This window comes from Periplaneta americana, chromosome 4 (assembly GCF_040183065.1).
Source record: "Periplaneta americana isolate PAMFEO1 chromosome 4, P.americana_PAMFEO1_priV1, whole genome shotgun sequence".
Classification (NCBI taxonomy): domain Eukaryota; kingdom Metazoa; phylum Arthropoda; class Insecta; order Blattodea; family Blattidae; genus Periplaneta; species Periplaneta americana.
The window spans coordinates 117829080-117842698 of record NC_091120.1 but is presented as its reverse complement, the minus strand read 5'-3'; the positions used below and the strand labels follow the sequence as shown (position 1 = coordinate 117842698).

Genomic DNA, 13619 nt, shown 5'->3' with positions numbered 1-13619 from the left:
GCTTGAAAATAACAATTACATTCATAGTTTTAAATATAAATTTGAAAATAATTCAGGAGCAAATGACCTACAACATAAGCTATTGTTCACTAAGTAATTAAAAAGTTGTATTTGAAAATATAATAGTTTTAAGTCAATTATATCATCATCATCATCATCATCATCATCATCATCATCATCATCATCATCATCATCATCATCATCATCATCTTCACTTCACGGTATAGGCATTTTCATTGCCTGTTCTGGCTTCAAAGATCACTCCATCTCTTGCGAGGTCGACCCTGATCTCTTCTTCTGCGTGGTTAATTGCGATTTTCGGGATCCTATTTTCGTCCATTCGCAATACGTGTTGTCTCCATTTATGTCTGTAGTCCGAAATTTTATTATTCATAGAACAGAGGTCCAATTCTTTCCTGATATCTTCATTATATAGTTTGTCCATTCTTGTGCAACCTTTGACTTGTCGTAGAAATTTCATTTCAGCAGCTTGAATTTTGCTAATATCTTTCTGAGTAGGAACCCAAGTTTCAGACCCATACAGAAGAACAAGAGCAACCATAACTTTATAAAATTTTATTTTTATCTCTCTTCGTGTTTTTTGTTGGAGTGTTCTAATAATTGTACACATATTCTCTGGAATGAATGTATTTTCATTTGGATATCATTTTCATATTTATAGCTGATATTACATCCTAAGTATTCGAATTCTGTTACTTGTTCCAACATTTTATTTTGTATCATGATGTCAATTATATTTATTTGTAAAAAGTGCAGCGAAGTGCATGGGTATAGCTAGTTAATAATACAGTGTATGGCATGTGGTAACGTGCATGCTAACCACTCATCACCAGTCACTCTATTCTTTGGCAAATGCATTCTGACACTTTGTACAGTTAAAACTTAAATATTTTCAGTCCAAGTGAAACAAATCAGAGTAACATAATTCTTGCACTAACTGTCTTGAAGATGTGACTTCAGAGTTTGCATCAGTCTTGTTCGCATATCATCAAGATTTTCTGTGAGGGCTCTTTCTGCATAATGTCCTTTTCATTGTATAAAATGGAGCCTGTTTCACGCCATTTCTTAAACAAGTCAAGGATACATTGCTTAGAGTTTAGACAGTTGGGTAGCTTCCGCAAATGTAGACGCAATTTGGAGAAACATTTTATTTTGGCTTTTTTGCTAATGAACATTAAGTTGCTCATTAATGTAATTAACCATGGTTATTTTTATGACTATGGCCTCTTTTTGTGAGAACACCACGAAACTGACCACTGTTTGGTAAGCTGAATCCAGTTGTGTCTATCCACAGACTGGCATCACTATGCTTCCTTGATTATGAATTCCCAGTGGTGAGCTAGTGAGCTCAGTATTGGTCAAGTCTTGTTTGGTGCACTCTGTTGTTTTGTATTTACTTTATAGGGTTGACCAAAACTTACTGTTTGGCGTTGTTGACAATTTATACAGAGTATTACAGAAATTCGTAGTAACACAAAGTTACGTTTTTTTAAATGTGACATATTTTACAGTCTGTACAAAAGAAACCAAATGACCTGGAAATGTACAAAAACTTGCCCAGACATGTTCAAACATTTTTAACAAGAGCCAGAACAGGTCACATTGTCATTCAATTGTACCTACACCGATTTCACATTTCTGATAATCCTACTTGTCTGTAATACGATGAAAGAGTAATGGCACGGAGAAAAATTCTCTCCGGCACCGGGATTTGAACCCGGGTTTTCAGCTCTACGTGCTGATGCTTTATCCACTAAGCCACACTGGATACCCATCCCAGTGTTGGACAGAATCGTCTCAGTTTAAGTTCCAACTCTTGGGTTCCCTCTAGTGGCCGCCCTCTGCACTACGTCATAGATGTCTATGAACATAGGACTGAAGTCCACACATGTGCTGAGGTGCACTCGTTATGAGTGACTAGTTGGCCGGGATCCGACGGAATAAGCGCAGTCTTAAATCACAAAGTGATTTACGCATATCATATATATTATTTTAATGTACCGAAGTACATATGATATTTCCATGCAGATATTCTGCGTCATCATACGATGAAAGAGTAATGGAACGGAGAAAAACTCTCTCTGCCACCGGGATTTGAACCCGAGTTTTCAGCTCTACGTGCTGATGCTTTATCCACTAAGCCACACCGGATACCCATCCCGGTGTCGGACAGAATCGTCTCAGTTTAAGTTCCAACTCTTGGGTTCCCTCTAGTGGCTGCCCTCTGCACTACGTCATAGATGTCTATGAACATAGGACTGAAGTCAACACATGTGCTGAGGTGCACTCGTTATGAGTGACTAGTTGGCCAGGATCTGACGGAATAAGCGCCGTCTTAAATCACGAAGTGATTTACGCATATCATATATATTTACTACTTGTCTGTGGTGTAATAATCATGATAAAGATCTGGAACACATTCTTCTATACTGTTCACCCATAAACCACAAAAGAAGTAAATTAAAATCATCAGTACCAGTTGCAGAAGACACAGCTCTGCAGTATATATTGACTACACCCCACCTCTGGCTACTAGCAACAGGCATCTATAATGAACACCGATCAAAATACCTCTCATTTCTCGTGAAAAACAACTGAATAGATTACAGTGGACTATAGTGGACTTTATGTTGTCAGCAAACAGCTGGATACATTAAGAAGATTGATTAAATGTGACATCCTGTATTTAATTCCATAAATTTGTTGCACTCTTCACCCTGATTCAAATGACACAAGCATGAAGTGCCATAGGTTTGTATATAGGTCATTAACAAAACAAAAACAATTTATAGATCACGTGTACATTTTAAAATATTTCACAGAAAAGTAGAAAAGTAAATTTCAATACAAATATTAGGTAAGACATAATGTTTCTAGGCAACACTTTTGAAATGATGAATATGTGTATATGATTCTTATTTAAGAAAAGTGCAGGAAAAATTCAAGAGATTTGCAAACTGTATCTTGAGAGTTATCTAGAATGAAGTCAACATTCTGAAATACTTTTGTCAGACTTGAACATAAACTTCGTCATGATGAAAAATTATCAAATACAAACAACCAGGACATAAGAAGAAAGTGACGTGATAATAATTCAGTAACAGTGCTGGTGTATGTTGATCAAAACCCACAGTTATCCATAAGTGATATTGAAAAATAACCCAAGTTTAATATTGAAAAATAACCCAAGTTTAGTATATCAAAAAGTTTAGTACATCAAATGCTGAAACGGAACTAACATTACTATTCACCAAATATCCGATCAATATCATTATCACATTTGTATAAAATAGTAACTTAATGTAGAATAAAAAAAACATTTCTAACAGTTACGAGAAGACATTATAAGGATATTTGAAGGAAAGAATCTGGTTCATTTCAGATGAAAAATAGACTTTGCAACAGAAGTAGCAACAAAAGTATGTAGTAGTAATAAATTACTTACTGTGGAAAACTAAGTCAGAATGTGTACATCATAAATACTGTATAATAAAAATACCAAAACTTAAAAAGCACTTCAACACCAAATCACATAATAAAAAATTGCTAACTACAGGTCTTAACCAATTGATTTTGTTAAATATACTCTATATCAAACTTCGTTACAAAAATAATATTATATTTCTCACTTTGTAAATTCTCCGGACATTTCTTTAGAAAAAATCCAGTTAGCAACAGCCGAACATTCAATGATTTGTGTCTTCAGCATTTTGTCAATGAGCACACACATCATTTGTTGATGGTCATGCCAGAGTTCAAACATATTCCTTAGAATACAGATTTGAGCTTCTTCCGAATCTGCCAATTCCTGAAAAATAATTTAATAAGTCATTACATACGTTTTTTACATTAACAAACCAAAATTCAAGTTTATATTCTGAAGTTATAACAATAAACAAAATCCCAATTTAGTAAAAGAGATGAAAAAGATTCTTACAATATCATAATGTGATAATTTTGTAATGAATTGGAATAATGTAATGTACTACACTATAATGGAAAGAACACAACTGTCCAAGCTACATTTCATATTGCACATGGCTGGTAAATCGTGCATACTAATTTATGCAGGGAATAAAAGAATTTGGTACAACATAGTCCGCATACAATATCAGGGTGTAAAATAACTACTCAAATGTATTTACAACCTATGCAGAAAATTACTTCATAATGGTGCACTGAGATAGAAGGATGATGACAGATGGAAGAGTTGGTCATAACAAAACACACAGACAGATTCAATGTAATTTAGTGGTTTGTTCCTAATTTATAAGTTCTATATGATTTATGTTGAAACCAGCTATAACGGCTGGGGGGCTCATCGTGCTAACCACACAATACCTCCATTCTGAATGGATGATCGTCCACCTCTGCTTCGGCATGTGGCCATGAGGCGAGCAGCTGGGTGGTCGGTCTTGGCCCTTTGTGGGCTGTAGCGCCACGGATTATTATTATTATTATTTGAGATTTGGTACTTGGAATGTTACAAGTCTATATAGAACAGGAGGGGTAACATTAGTAGCAAAAGAACTAGCTATAGTCCGGATCAGCTTACTTCATACCTTAAGGGTGAAACCTAACCATTTTTACCCCATTACTACATATGCTAGTGGATTGTGGTGATTTTGTAGTTCGCAGGTTGAAGTTTCTTTTGCCAACTTCGTTTCGAATTTCGATATTGACAAATATTACAAATGGTAGTGATTTTGTAACTGGTATGTTGGCAGCTGAGACAAATATCGACAATATTTGTCGGTACTGGAGTTCCATGAAATTAAAATTGTACTAGAATTCTGAGCCGGTTACTGGAAGCCAGTGAAATTTGAACATAAGTATTAATAATTAATTAATATCAGTATTAGTATTAATACATAATAGTTATTTTATGAGTTGCATTGTGGTTACAATTGAAGACTAAAGGTACGGTCACACGTCGCTACTTTTGCAGCACTACTTTTATACTGCAGCTGCAAAAGTTGCGTGTCGTGTTCACACGCTACTTTTCGTGCTGCGCAACTCGAGTGCTGCAAAAGTTACAACTGGAGGTTGCGAGTCTGTTCACATGCAAGGCGCTACTTTTGCAGCCGCAGTCATGCTGCAGGTTCCCATCTCCGTGTTGACTTCTCAATATACATTTTGTGGTTATGTTTGCATTATTAAGAAACTCATGCGAAAGCTTCCTTATCTATTATTTGCTTTTCTGTCGTATCTAGTATTCAGAAATTGACATTATTTTTACTATAAAGCTTTTAAAAACGCCTATATACTTAAATGATAACCAACAGTATATTCACGTAATCAATGTTGGCAACCCTCCTGTTTGGAACTACGCTACGGAAAATTAAAAAAATGAATTATATCGTCACCAATTATGCTCAGACTGTGTTGTGTATTTAATAACTGTTACAAATAATTTATTTTCATCACATTTAACATTAAAATATATCCAAACAATAAAACTATCATTGACACATTTGGGTGGTAAAACTGGTTGCAACCGCAGCAAAAGTTTCAACAAAACCGATATCAAAAATGCTGCGGCTGCAACCCTGAGAACCCTGTTCACACGTCGCTACTTTTAAGTTGCGCGCAGCATGGAAAAGTAGCAGGCAGCAGGTTCGGCAGCTGCTACTTTTCGGGTTGCACCATTGTTCACACGTCGCAGTACAAGAGTTGCACAGTTTTTTGTACTGCAGCGCTGCAAAAGTAGCGATGTGTGATCGTACCTTAAGCTTATAATCAGGTTAGTTTTCGGAATTAGTACTAATAATTTCATGTGGTGAAACAAAATACATTTTTAGGTTAGGTCTCGTGAGTCAATTGTTTAGTCAAACCAATGAATTTCGTATTGCCAGACAAAATACTTGACATGTTGATCCCTTTCCCGTATAGTTTGCCTACGAAAATATGTTACAAATTATTTAATTATTTAGAATAACCTTCCAACATAAAGTAAATAAGCCATTTAGTACGTAGGAGCATGTGATATCTGGTAACAGTTGGCAACACTGACAAGATGGCAATATTTGCTGTTTAGGAACTGTTGTTACGTGACCCTCACTATAGATATAGAATAGATTTTGTGGGAGTACAGGAGGTTATATTAGATGGGAACAGCATAACACAATAGGAGATTACTTGTTGTATTATGGGGAAGGAAATGATAATCACCAATTAGGAACATATTCATAAAAGAATAAAATCAGCTGTAAAAAAGGTCGAATTTATAAGTGATAGGTTATCATATTTAATACTTAAGGGTAGATGGTGCGATATCATAGTTATAAATGCTCACGCCCCTACAGAAGATTGATTGATTGATGGAGTTTAAAGGGCGCGTCAGCGTCTATGGCTATTTGCGCCCTTGAGCAAAAGTCAGTACAACACCTCATTTAAAAACTGGTAGACGTAAAAGCGACATCAATTAAAATCTCGGTGTTAAAACCGTCACCACCTACAGAAGAGAAAGACGACCATATGAAAAATAGCTTCTATGAGGAAATGGAACAGATTTTTGATCAGTTACCTAGATAGCACATGAAAATTTTATTGGGGGATTTCAATGCTAAAGTAGAACGGGAGGATATTTTTAAACCGACTATTGGAAAAGAGAACCTACACGTAACTAGAAATGATAATGGAGTTAGGTTAGTCAACTTTGCCACATCAGAAAATTTGATTGTCAAAAGTACAACATTCTCCCACAAGGATATACATAAATATACTTGGACTTCTCCAGGTGGATTGACACATAACCAGATAGATCACATCTTGATAGATAAAAGAAGACATACTAGTATAGTAGACATTCGAACCTTCAGGGGGGCAGACTGTAATTCTGACCATTATTTGGTAATTGGAGAATTAAGAGAAAGACTATCAGTAGCCAAGCGAGTAGAGCAACAAGTTAATATTAGAAGATTCAATATTCTGAAATTAAAGGACGAGGAAATTAAGCAACATTATCAGGTCGAAATTTCAAATAGGTTTGCCATATTAGCAAGTTCCGATGAAGTTGAGGAAGAGTTAACATTAATAGCGTGTGGGAAAATATCCGAGATAATATCAAAATTGCAGCTGAACAGAGCATAGGTTATTATGAAACTAAGAAAAAGAAAACGTGGTTTGATTAAGATTGTTGCACAGCAGTAGAAAGAAGGAAACAGGCAAAATTGAAATTCTTACAGGATCCAGTTGAGGCGAATAGAGATAATTATTTCAATACTAGACGGGAAGCAGATTGTACACTTAGGAATAAAAAGAGAGATTACTTGAAGGAAAAACTGAATGAGGTAGAAACAAATAGTAAAAATAAAAACATTAGAGATTTATATAAGGGCATAAAGGAATTTAAGAACGGATATCAGGCAAGGGTAAAAGTGATCAAGGATGAGAATGGTGACTTGCTTGCAGACTCTCATTCAATCCTGAACAGATGGAACAACTATTTTGGCCAACTACTAAATGTACATAGGCCAAATAGAAATGATCGGAATGAAATTGGAATACAAACTGCTGAGCCATTTATACCCGAACCCACACTTTCTGAAATCGAAATTGCGATAGAAAATGTGAAAAAGTACAAGTCTCCAGGTATCGATCAAATTCCAGCAGAATTAATACAAGAGGGTGGAAGCACATTATCTAACGAAATTTATAAACTTGTACTTGCTATTTGGGAAAAGGAAATTGTAGCAGAACAATGGAAGGAGTCCATAATCGTACCTATCTTTAAGAAGGGGAACAAGACTAACTGCAGTAACTTTCGAGGAATATCACTTTTGTTGACGTCGTACAAAATTTTGTCCAACATTCTTCTGAGAAGATTAACTCCATATGTAGATGAAATTATTGGGGATCATCAGTGTGGTTTAAGGCATAATAGATCAACTATTGATCAGATATTTTGTATTTGACAGATAATGGAGAAAAAATGGGAGTATAAGGGTACAGTGCATCAGTTATTCATAGATTTCAAAAAGGCATATGACTTGGTTAAGAGAGAAGTTTTATATGACATTCTTACTGAATTTGGTATTCCCAAGAAACTAGTTCGATTAATTAAAATGTGTCTCAGTGAAACGTACAGCAGAGTCATTATAGGTCAATATCTGTCAGATGTGTTTCCAATTCACTGTGGGTTAAAGCAAGGAGATGCACTATCACCTTTACTTTTTAACTTTGGTCTAGAGCAGCCGTGGCGAGAACGTGACTCGCGAAACATTGTGGCTTGCAGTGACAGCTGTGCATTTCGCTTGCTTCTAACCTCCGCTCTCTCACTCACTGGAGTCAAACTCCATTCCATTTGTATTTGTCTCTGACCTGCGAGTGGCATATGTCTCTCTTAAAACCATGTACGAAAGTTCCAAGTAGGATGGGAGGACGCATTTTTTTGCTGTTAATATGATGAGAATATTAAATGTATGATTTGTTCACAAGTATTACGAGGAAAACGGTTGTATAACATAAAACGGCATTATACTACATGTTACTGATGAAACATTACAAGGTTATCATCATCATCATCATCATCATCATCATCATCATCTCTGTATGACGACCCTTTTTCAGCAGATGTACGAATAATGTGGTTAGCTCTTCAATTTGAACTCACTGATTTACTATGTGATGTCATATGAAAGCTAGATGTAAGGACTTGACAAATGTTGAACTTCCAAATCTTTGCCAAAAAATAAATATCCGAAGCTTCGTTCGTTCGCTTGCTCTGTTGAAGCCATGTTCGCTACAACTTACATCTGTGAAAAATTATTTTCAACAATTAAAACAGTAAAAACCAAATTTAAATCACAACTGACAGACAAAGTGTGACATAATTCCTGATTTTGAAACTTTGTCGCAGTTAATTTTAGGTTGTGATATTGTTCATTTCTTTCTTCATTACACGTACTAAACATTAGTTTGTAGCCTTGTACTGTATAAAATTATATTTAAGTGCTCGACGTAAGGAAAATGAAAATCCGTTAATAAGTCAGGCAGTTGCTTCATTTCCCCTTCGGGTGTCCACCTCCCTCCATGGGTGCTATGCACGTTGCAGGTTACACAGTGGCTTGGCGCACGATTACATTTTCGCCACCACTGGTCTAGAGTATGCCATTAAGAATGTCCAGGATAACAGAGAGGGTTTGGAATTGAACGGGTTACATCAACTGCTTGTCTATGCGGATGACGTGAATATGTTAGGAGAAAATCCACAAACGATTAGGGAAAACACGGGAATTTTACTTGAAGCAAGTAAAGAGATAGGTTTCGAAGTAAATCCCGAAAAGACAAAGTATATGATTATGTCTCATGACCAGAATATTGTAAGAAATGAAACTATAAAAATTGGAAATTTATCTTTTGAAAAGGTGGAAAAATTCAAATACCTGGGAGCAACAATAACAAATATAAATGATGCTCGGGAGGAAATTAAACACAGAAAAAATATGGGAAATGCCTGTTATTATTCGGTTGAGAAGCTTTTATCATCCAGTCTGCTGCCAAAAATCTGAAAGTTAGAATAATTTATTATCGGTTGTTCTTTATGGTTGTGAAACTTGGACTCTTACTTTGAGAGAGGAACATAGGTTAAGGTTGTTTGAGAATAAGGTGCTTAGGAAAATATTTGGGGCTAAGAGGGATGAAGTTACAGGAGAATGGCGAAAGTTACACAACACAGAACTGCACGCATTGTTTTCTTCACCTCATATAATTAGGAACATTAAATCCAGACATTTGAGATGGGCAGGGCATGTAGCACGTATGGGCGAATCCAGAAATGCATATAGAGTGTTAGTTGGGAGGCCGGAGGGAAAAAGACCTTTGGGGAGGCTGAGATATAGATGGAAGGATAATATTAAAATGGATTTGAGGGAGGTGGGATATGATGATAGAGACTGGATTAATCTTGCTCAGGATAGGGACCAATGGTGGGCTTATGTGAGGGCAGCAATGAACCTCTGGGTTCTTTAAAAGCCAGTAAGTAAGTAGTAAGTATTATTATATGATTTATGTTATATATTCCCACTTATGGTGTAAGCATTTACCTTGAAAACATAATGAAATTTTGAAATAGCTGCAAAAGAATGAGAAAAGCTTTTCGAGCCCAGATTGAGAAGTGTTTGAACAAACACATCAATCTTCAGAGGATTAAAACGTGAATCAGCATCATCATCTTGTCGAGGATTAGGTAAGTCTTTCAAAACATGCAGCACTTCCTCAGGTTTACATTTTGCTCTGATGGATACTACTAACTTATGTGCAGTTGTAGTGCCTGGTAAAGAACCTGGAAAAAAGATAAGAAAAATGCACAGTAAGTTGTCCATAATTAATTTGATCAAAATACTTAAAGCTTAATGTTTATTTTTTTATTAAACCAACCAGCCATCATACACAACCATATAATTATGATGAAAGGTTCCATTTATTCAATTCTCAAATCTCAGAACAAAAACTTACGAAATTGATCACTGATTAGAATATGAATTTCTTTCGATAAATGAAAACTGATATTACGAAGAAAGTAAACAGTAATTTCTACCGAAATTCTTGTGTTACTTACAGTAACATCAATTTCGTGTTTAGACTCTACTACAAGTTATGCAAGAACTGAAATATACAATATTATTGCGATGTACTAAAGTACATATAATATTTCCATGCAGGAACTCAGCGTTATCGTATGATGAAGGATCAGAAGAGCAGAGAAAAATTCCTCCGGCACCGGGATTCGAAACCAGGTTTTCAACTCTACGTGCTGACGCTCTATCCACTAAGCCACACTGGATTCCAATTCCGATGCTGGATTGATTCCTCTCAGTTTAAGCTCCACCTCTTAGTTTCCCTTTAGTGGCCAACCCTCATGCACTGTGTCACAGATGTGTGACAGTGGCACAATGTCCAACACACTAATGTGCAGAGGTGCTCTCATTTCAAGTGACTAAGTGGCCGGAATTCGATGGAATGAGCGCCGTCTTAAATCACTATGTGATTATATACGCATATTATATTATTGAGATATACCGAAGTTCATATGATATTTCCGTGCAGGAACTCTGCGTTATCATATGATGAAGGATCAGTGGAGCAGAGAAAAATTCTCTCTGGCACCTTTGTTGGCCACTAAAGGGAAACTAAGGGGTGGAGCTTAAACTGAGAAGATTCAATCCGGCATCGGAATTGGAATCCGGTGTGGCTTAGAGTGGATAGAGGTCAGCACATAGAGCTGAAAACCTGGGTTCGAATCCCGGTGCCGGAGATAATTTTTCTCTGCTTCACCGATCCTAGCTAGCAAAATGTCTATGAATAGCACCCTTAGTGATTTAAGACGGCGCTCATTCAGTCAGATCCTGGCCACTTAGTCACTCGTAATAAGTGCACCTCTGCACATTAGTGTGTTGGATATTGTGCCACTGTCACACATCTGTGACACAGTGCATGAGGGTTAGTCACTAAAGGGAAACTAAGAGGTGGAGCTTAAACTGAGAGGATTCAATCCAGCATCGAAATTGGAATCCGGTGTGACTTAGTGGATACAGGTCAGCACATAGAGCTGAAAACCCTAGTTCGAATCCCGGTGCTGGAGAGAATTTTTCTCTGCTTCACCGATCCTTCATGATATGATAACACAGAGTTCCTCCACGGAAATATCATATGTACTTCGGTACATCGCAATAATATGATATGCGTAAATAATCACTTAGTAATTTAAGATGGTGCTCATTCCGTCAGATCCTGGCCACTTAGTCACTCGTAATGAGTGCAACTCTGCACATTAGTGTGTTGAACATTGTGCTGTAACTAGGATACCTGTGAACATTTTGAAGAGCACCAACTTTTAAAACCAATTTCCATTCTTTCTCAACATTACTCTTGTTTTGATCCCCCATCTGAAGTGACAAATAAAGTTTGCCGCTTATCAACTTTCGAAGGTGTAAATGTCTACTGTGAACAGATCACTTCGAAGTTACTATTTTTTCTGTCTCTTTTCAAAAAAAGATTTTGATTTCGAATTTTTTTCTATACTCTTCTTAGACATTGATCTAACAATCATAAAAATTACAGTGTGATTGATTGTCACAGGAGCTATGACATGATAAATGTTAACGAAGTCAGAATATGGTTATCTTCTCCCTCTCGCTCAGGTATCGCAGTCTTTTTCTCGGATGAGAAGTCCTTCTCTCACACAAGCCAGCGACATTACAATGCTGCAGCAATCTTTTATTGGTTCTAGTCATATGCTAGAGATCTGCCGCTGAGAATAAGAGAATAAAGAAGCATAAGCAGCCTAAATCCTCTGATTGAGGTTCTGGCTGATATGTACACCTATTATCAGGCAGTATATCTTACTTGATGATGTGTGTCAGAGAAAGAAAAATTTTTTGTATGCATCTGAAGTCCAACTAGTGTAATATGTAGCTAGTTAGCGATGTATGCAATGGAGGGAGAAAGAAACTGGCCACCCTATCCCATTATCTCCTGGCCTAGTTGCCTCATAAGTGGTGCCTTCTTGGTGTTTCTTGTGAGGTTCAGACTTGTTTTCAGACAATTGACTAAACAAAACAAAAAAGCTGCCTAAGAAAAAGATGGAAAGATTGTGGGCTAAATAGGCTTTAGGCTTAATCTTAAATTTTGAACTCAATTCACGTTTTAAATTGGAGAAGAAAAAAATTACAGGGGATTTAAAGAAATCTCAATGATTGCATGAAAGGTGTATATTTGAATTAAAGTGATAAAGGACAATATGTACTTTCTTCAATACTGTAGAGCAGCATTCCTCTAACTATGGCTTGCGACCCACTGACCCACTGGTGGGTCGTAGAACGACCCGTCAGGTCTACAAAACTTTTTTTTTAAAGTTATAATAAATTATCAACATTCAATTAACTTCTCAGCTTGCAGTGAACACGGAAGTAGTAAACCTGTCAGCTTTCAGCGAATGCAGGACTGAAAACAAAACTGATACAGCACACCTGCAACAATGGGAGATGAGTGCATTCTCTCTTTGTAATTAATAGAGATCGGTAGCAGTGTATTTGTACTGGGTCATCCATATATCTCGGAACTGGAGCTGCGTGAAGCACACCAGCCGCCGACAACAGCAACGTGTTTGTGCATGCAGGAAGGGAGCAGTCTGCAGGGATATCTGGTTTATTCAATGTCTCGAAATGCAGTTTGTTCTGTGTTTCAGTGAGAGCAACACGTGAAGTGAGAGCAATAGCAAATAACAGACCTAATTATTCTATTCCACATCGGGTGTTTATTTACGATTCGTATGTCCATACAGAATATGCCTGTGCTGTCAGGAGATTATTTCAAGAGAATTTTCAGGTGTTCGAGTCCCAAGTCGTGGGACGAATCACAGATTAGTAAATAAATTTCGTGAAATGGGAAATGTTATTAATAAGAAGCGAAGGAGCCATACAGTGCTCAAAGAAGAAACTCTTGATGACACTGGACAACGCTTGGAAAATTCCCCTCAGAAATCTCTTAGCCGTCTTCCGCAGCAAATGGGAATTTCTTATGGTTCTGTATAAAGGGCTACGAAGTTACTTAAGTTAAAACCTTATAAATGTACAGTGGTGCAAGAACTTAAACTG

General features: G+C 36.7%; 1 protein-coding gene across 1 annotated transcript in view; it reads right to left on the bottom strand.

Annotated features, from left to right (window-relative positions):
• The window catches only part of Cbp80 (Nuclear cap-binding protein subunit 1), a 228324-nt gene that overhangs the window by 13433 nt on the left and 201272 nt on the right, over window positions 1-13619 (bottom strand). Inside the window, exons 12-13 of the mRNA XM_069823863.1 lie at window positions 10068-10306; window positions 3651-3829 (exon numbers count right to left, since the gene is read on the bottom strand). Coding sequence (XP_069679964.1) covers window positions 3651-3829; window positions 10068-10306 — 418 coding nt within the window. The remainder of the gene's footprint in view (window positions 1-3650; window positions 3830-10067; window positions 10307-13619) is intronic.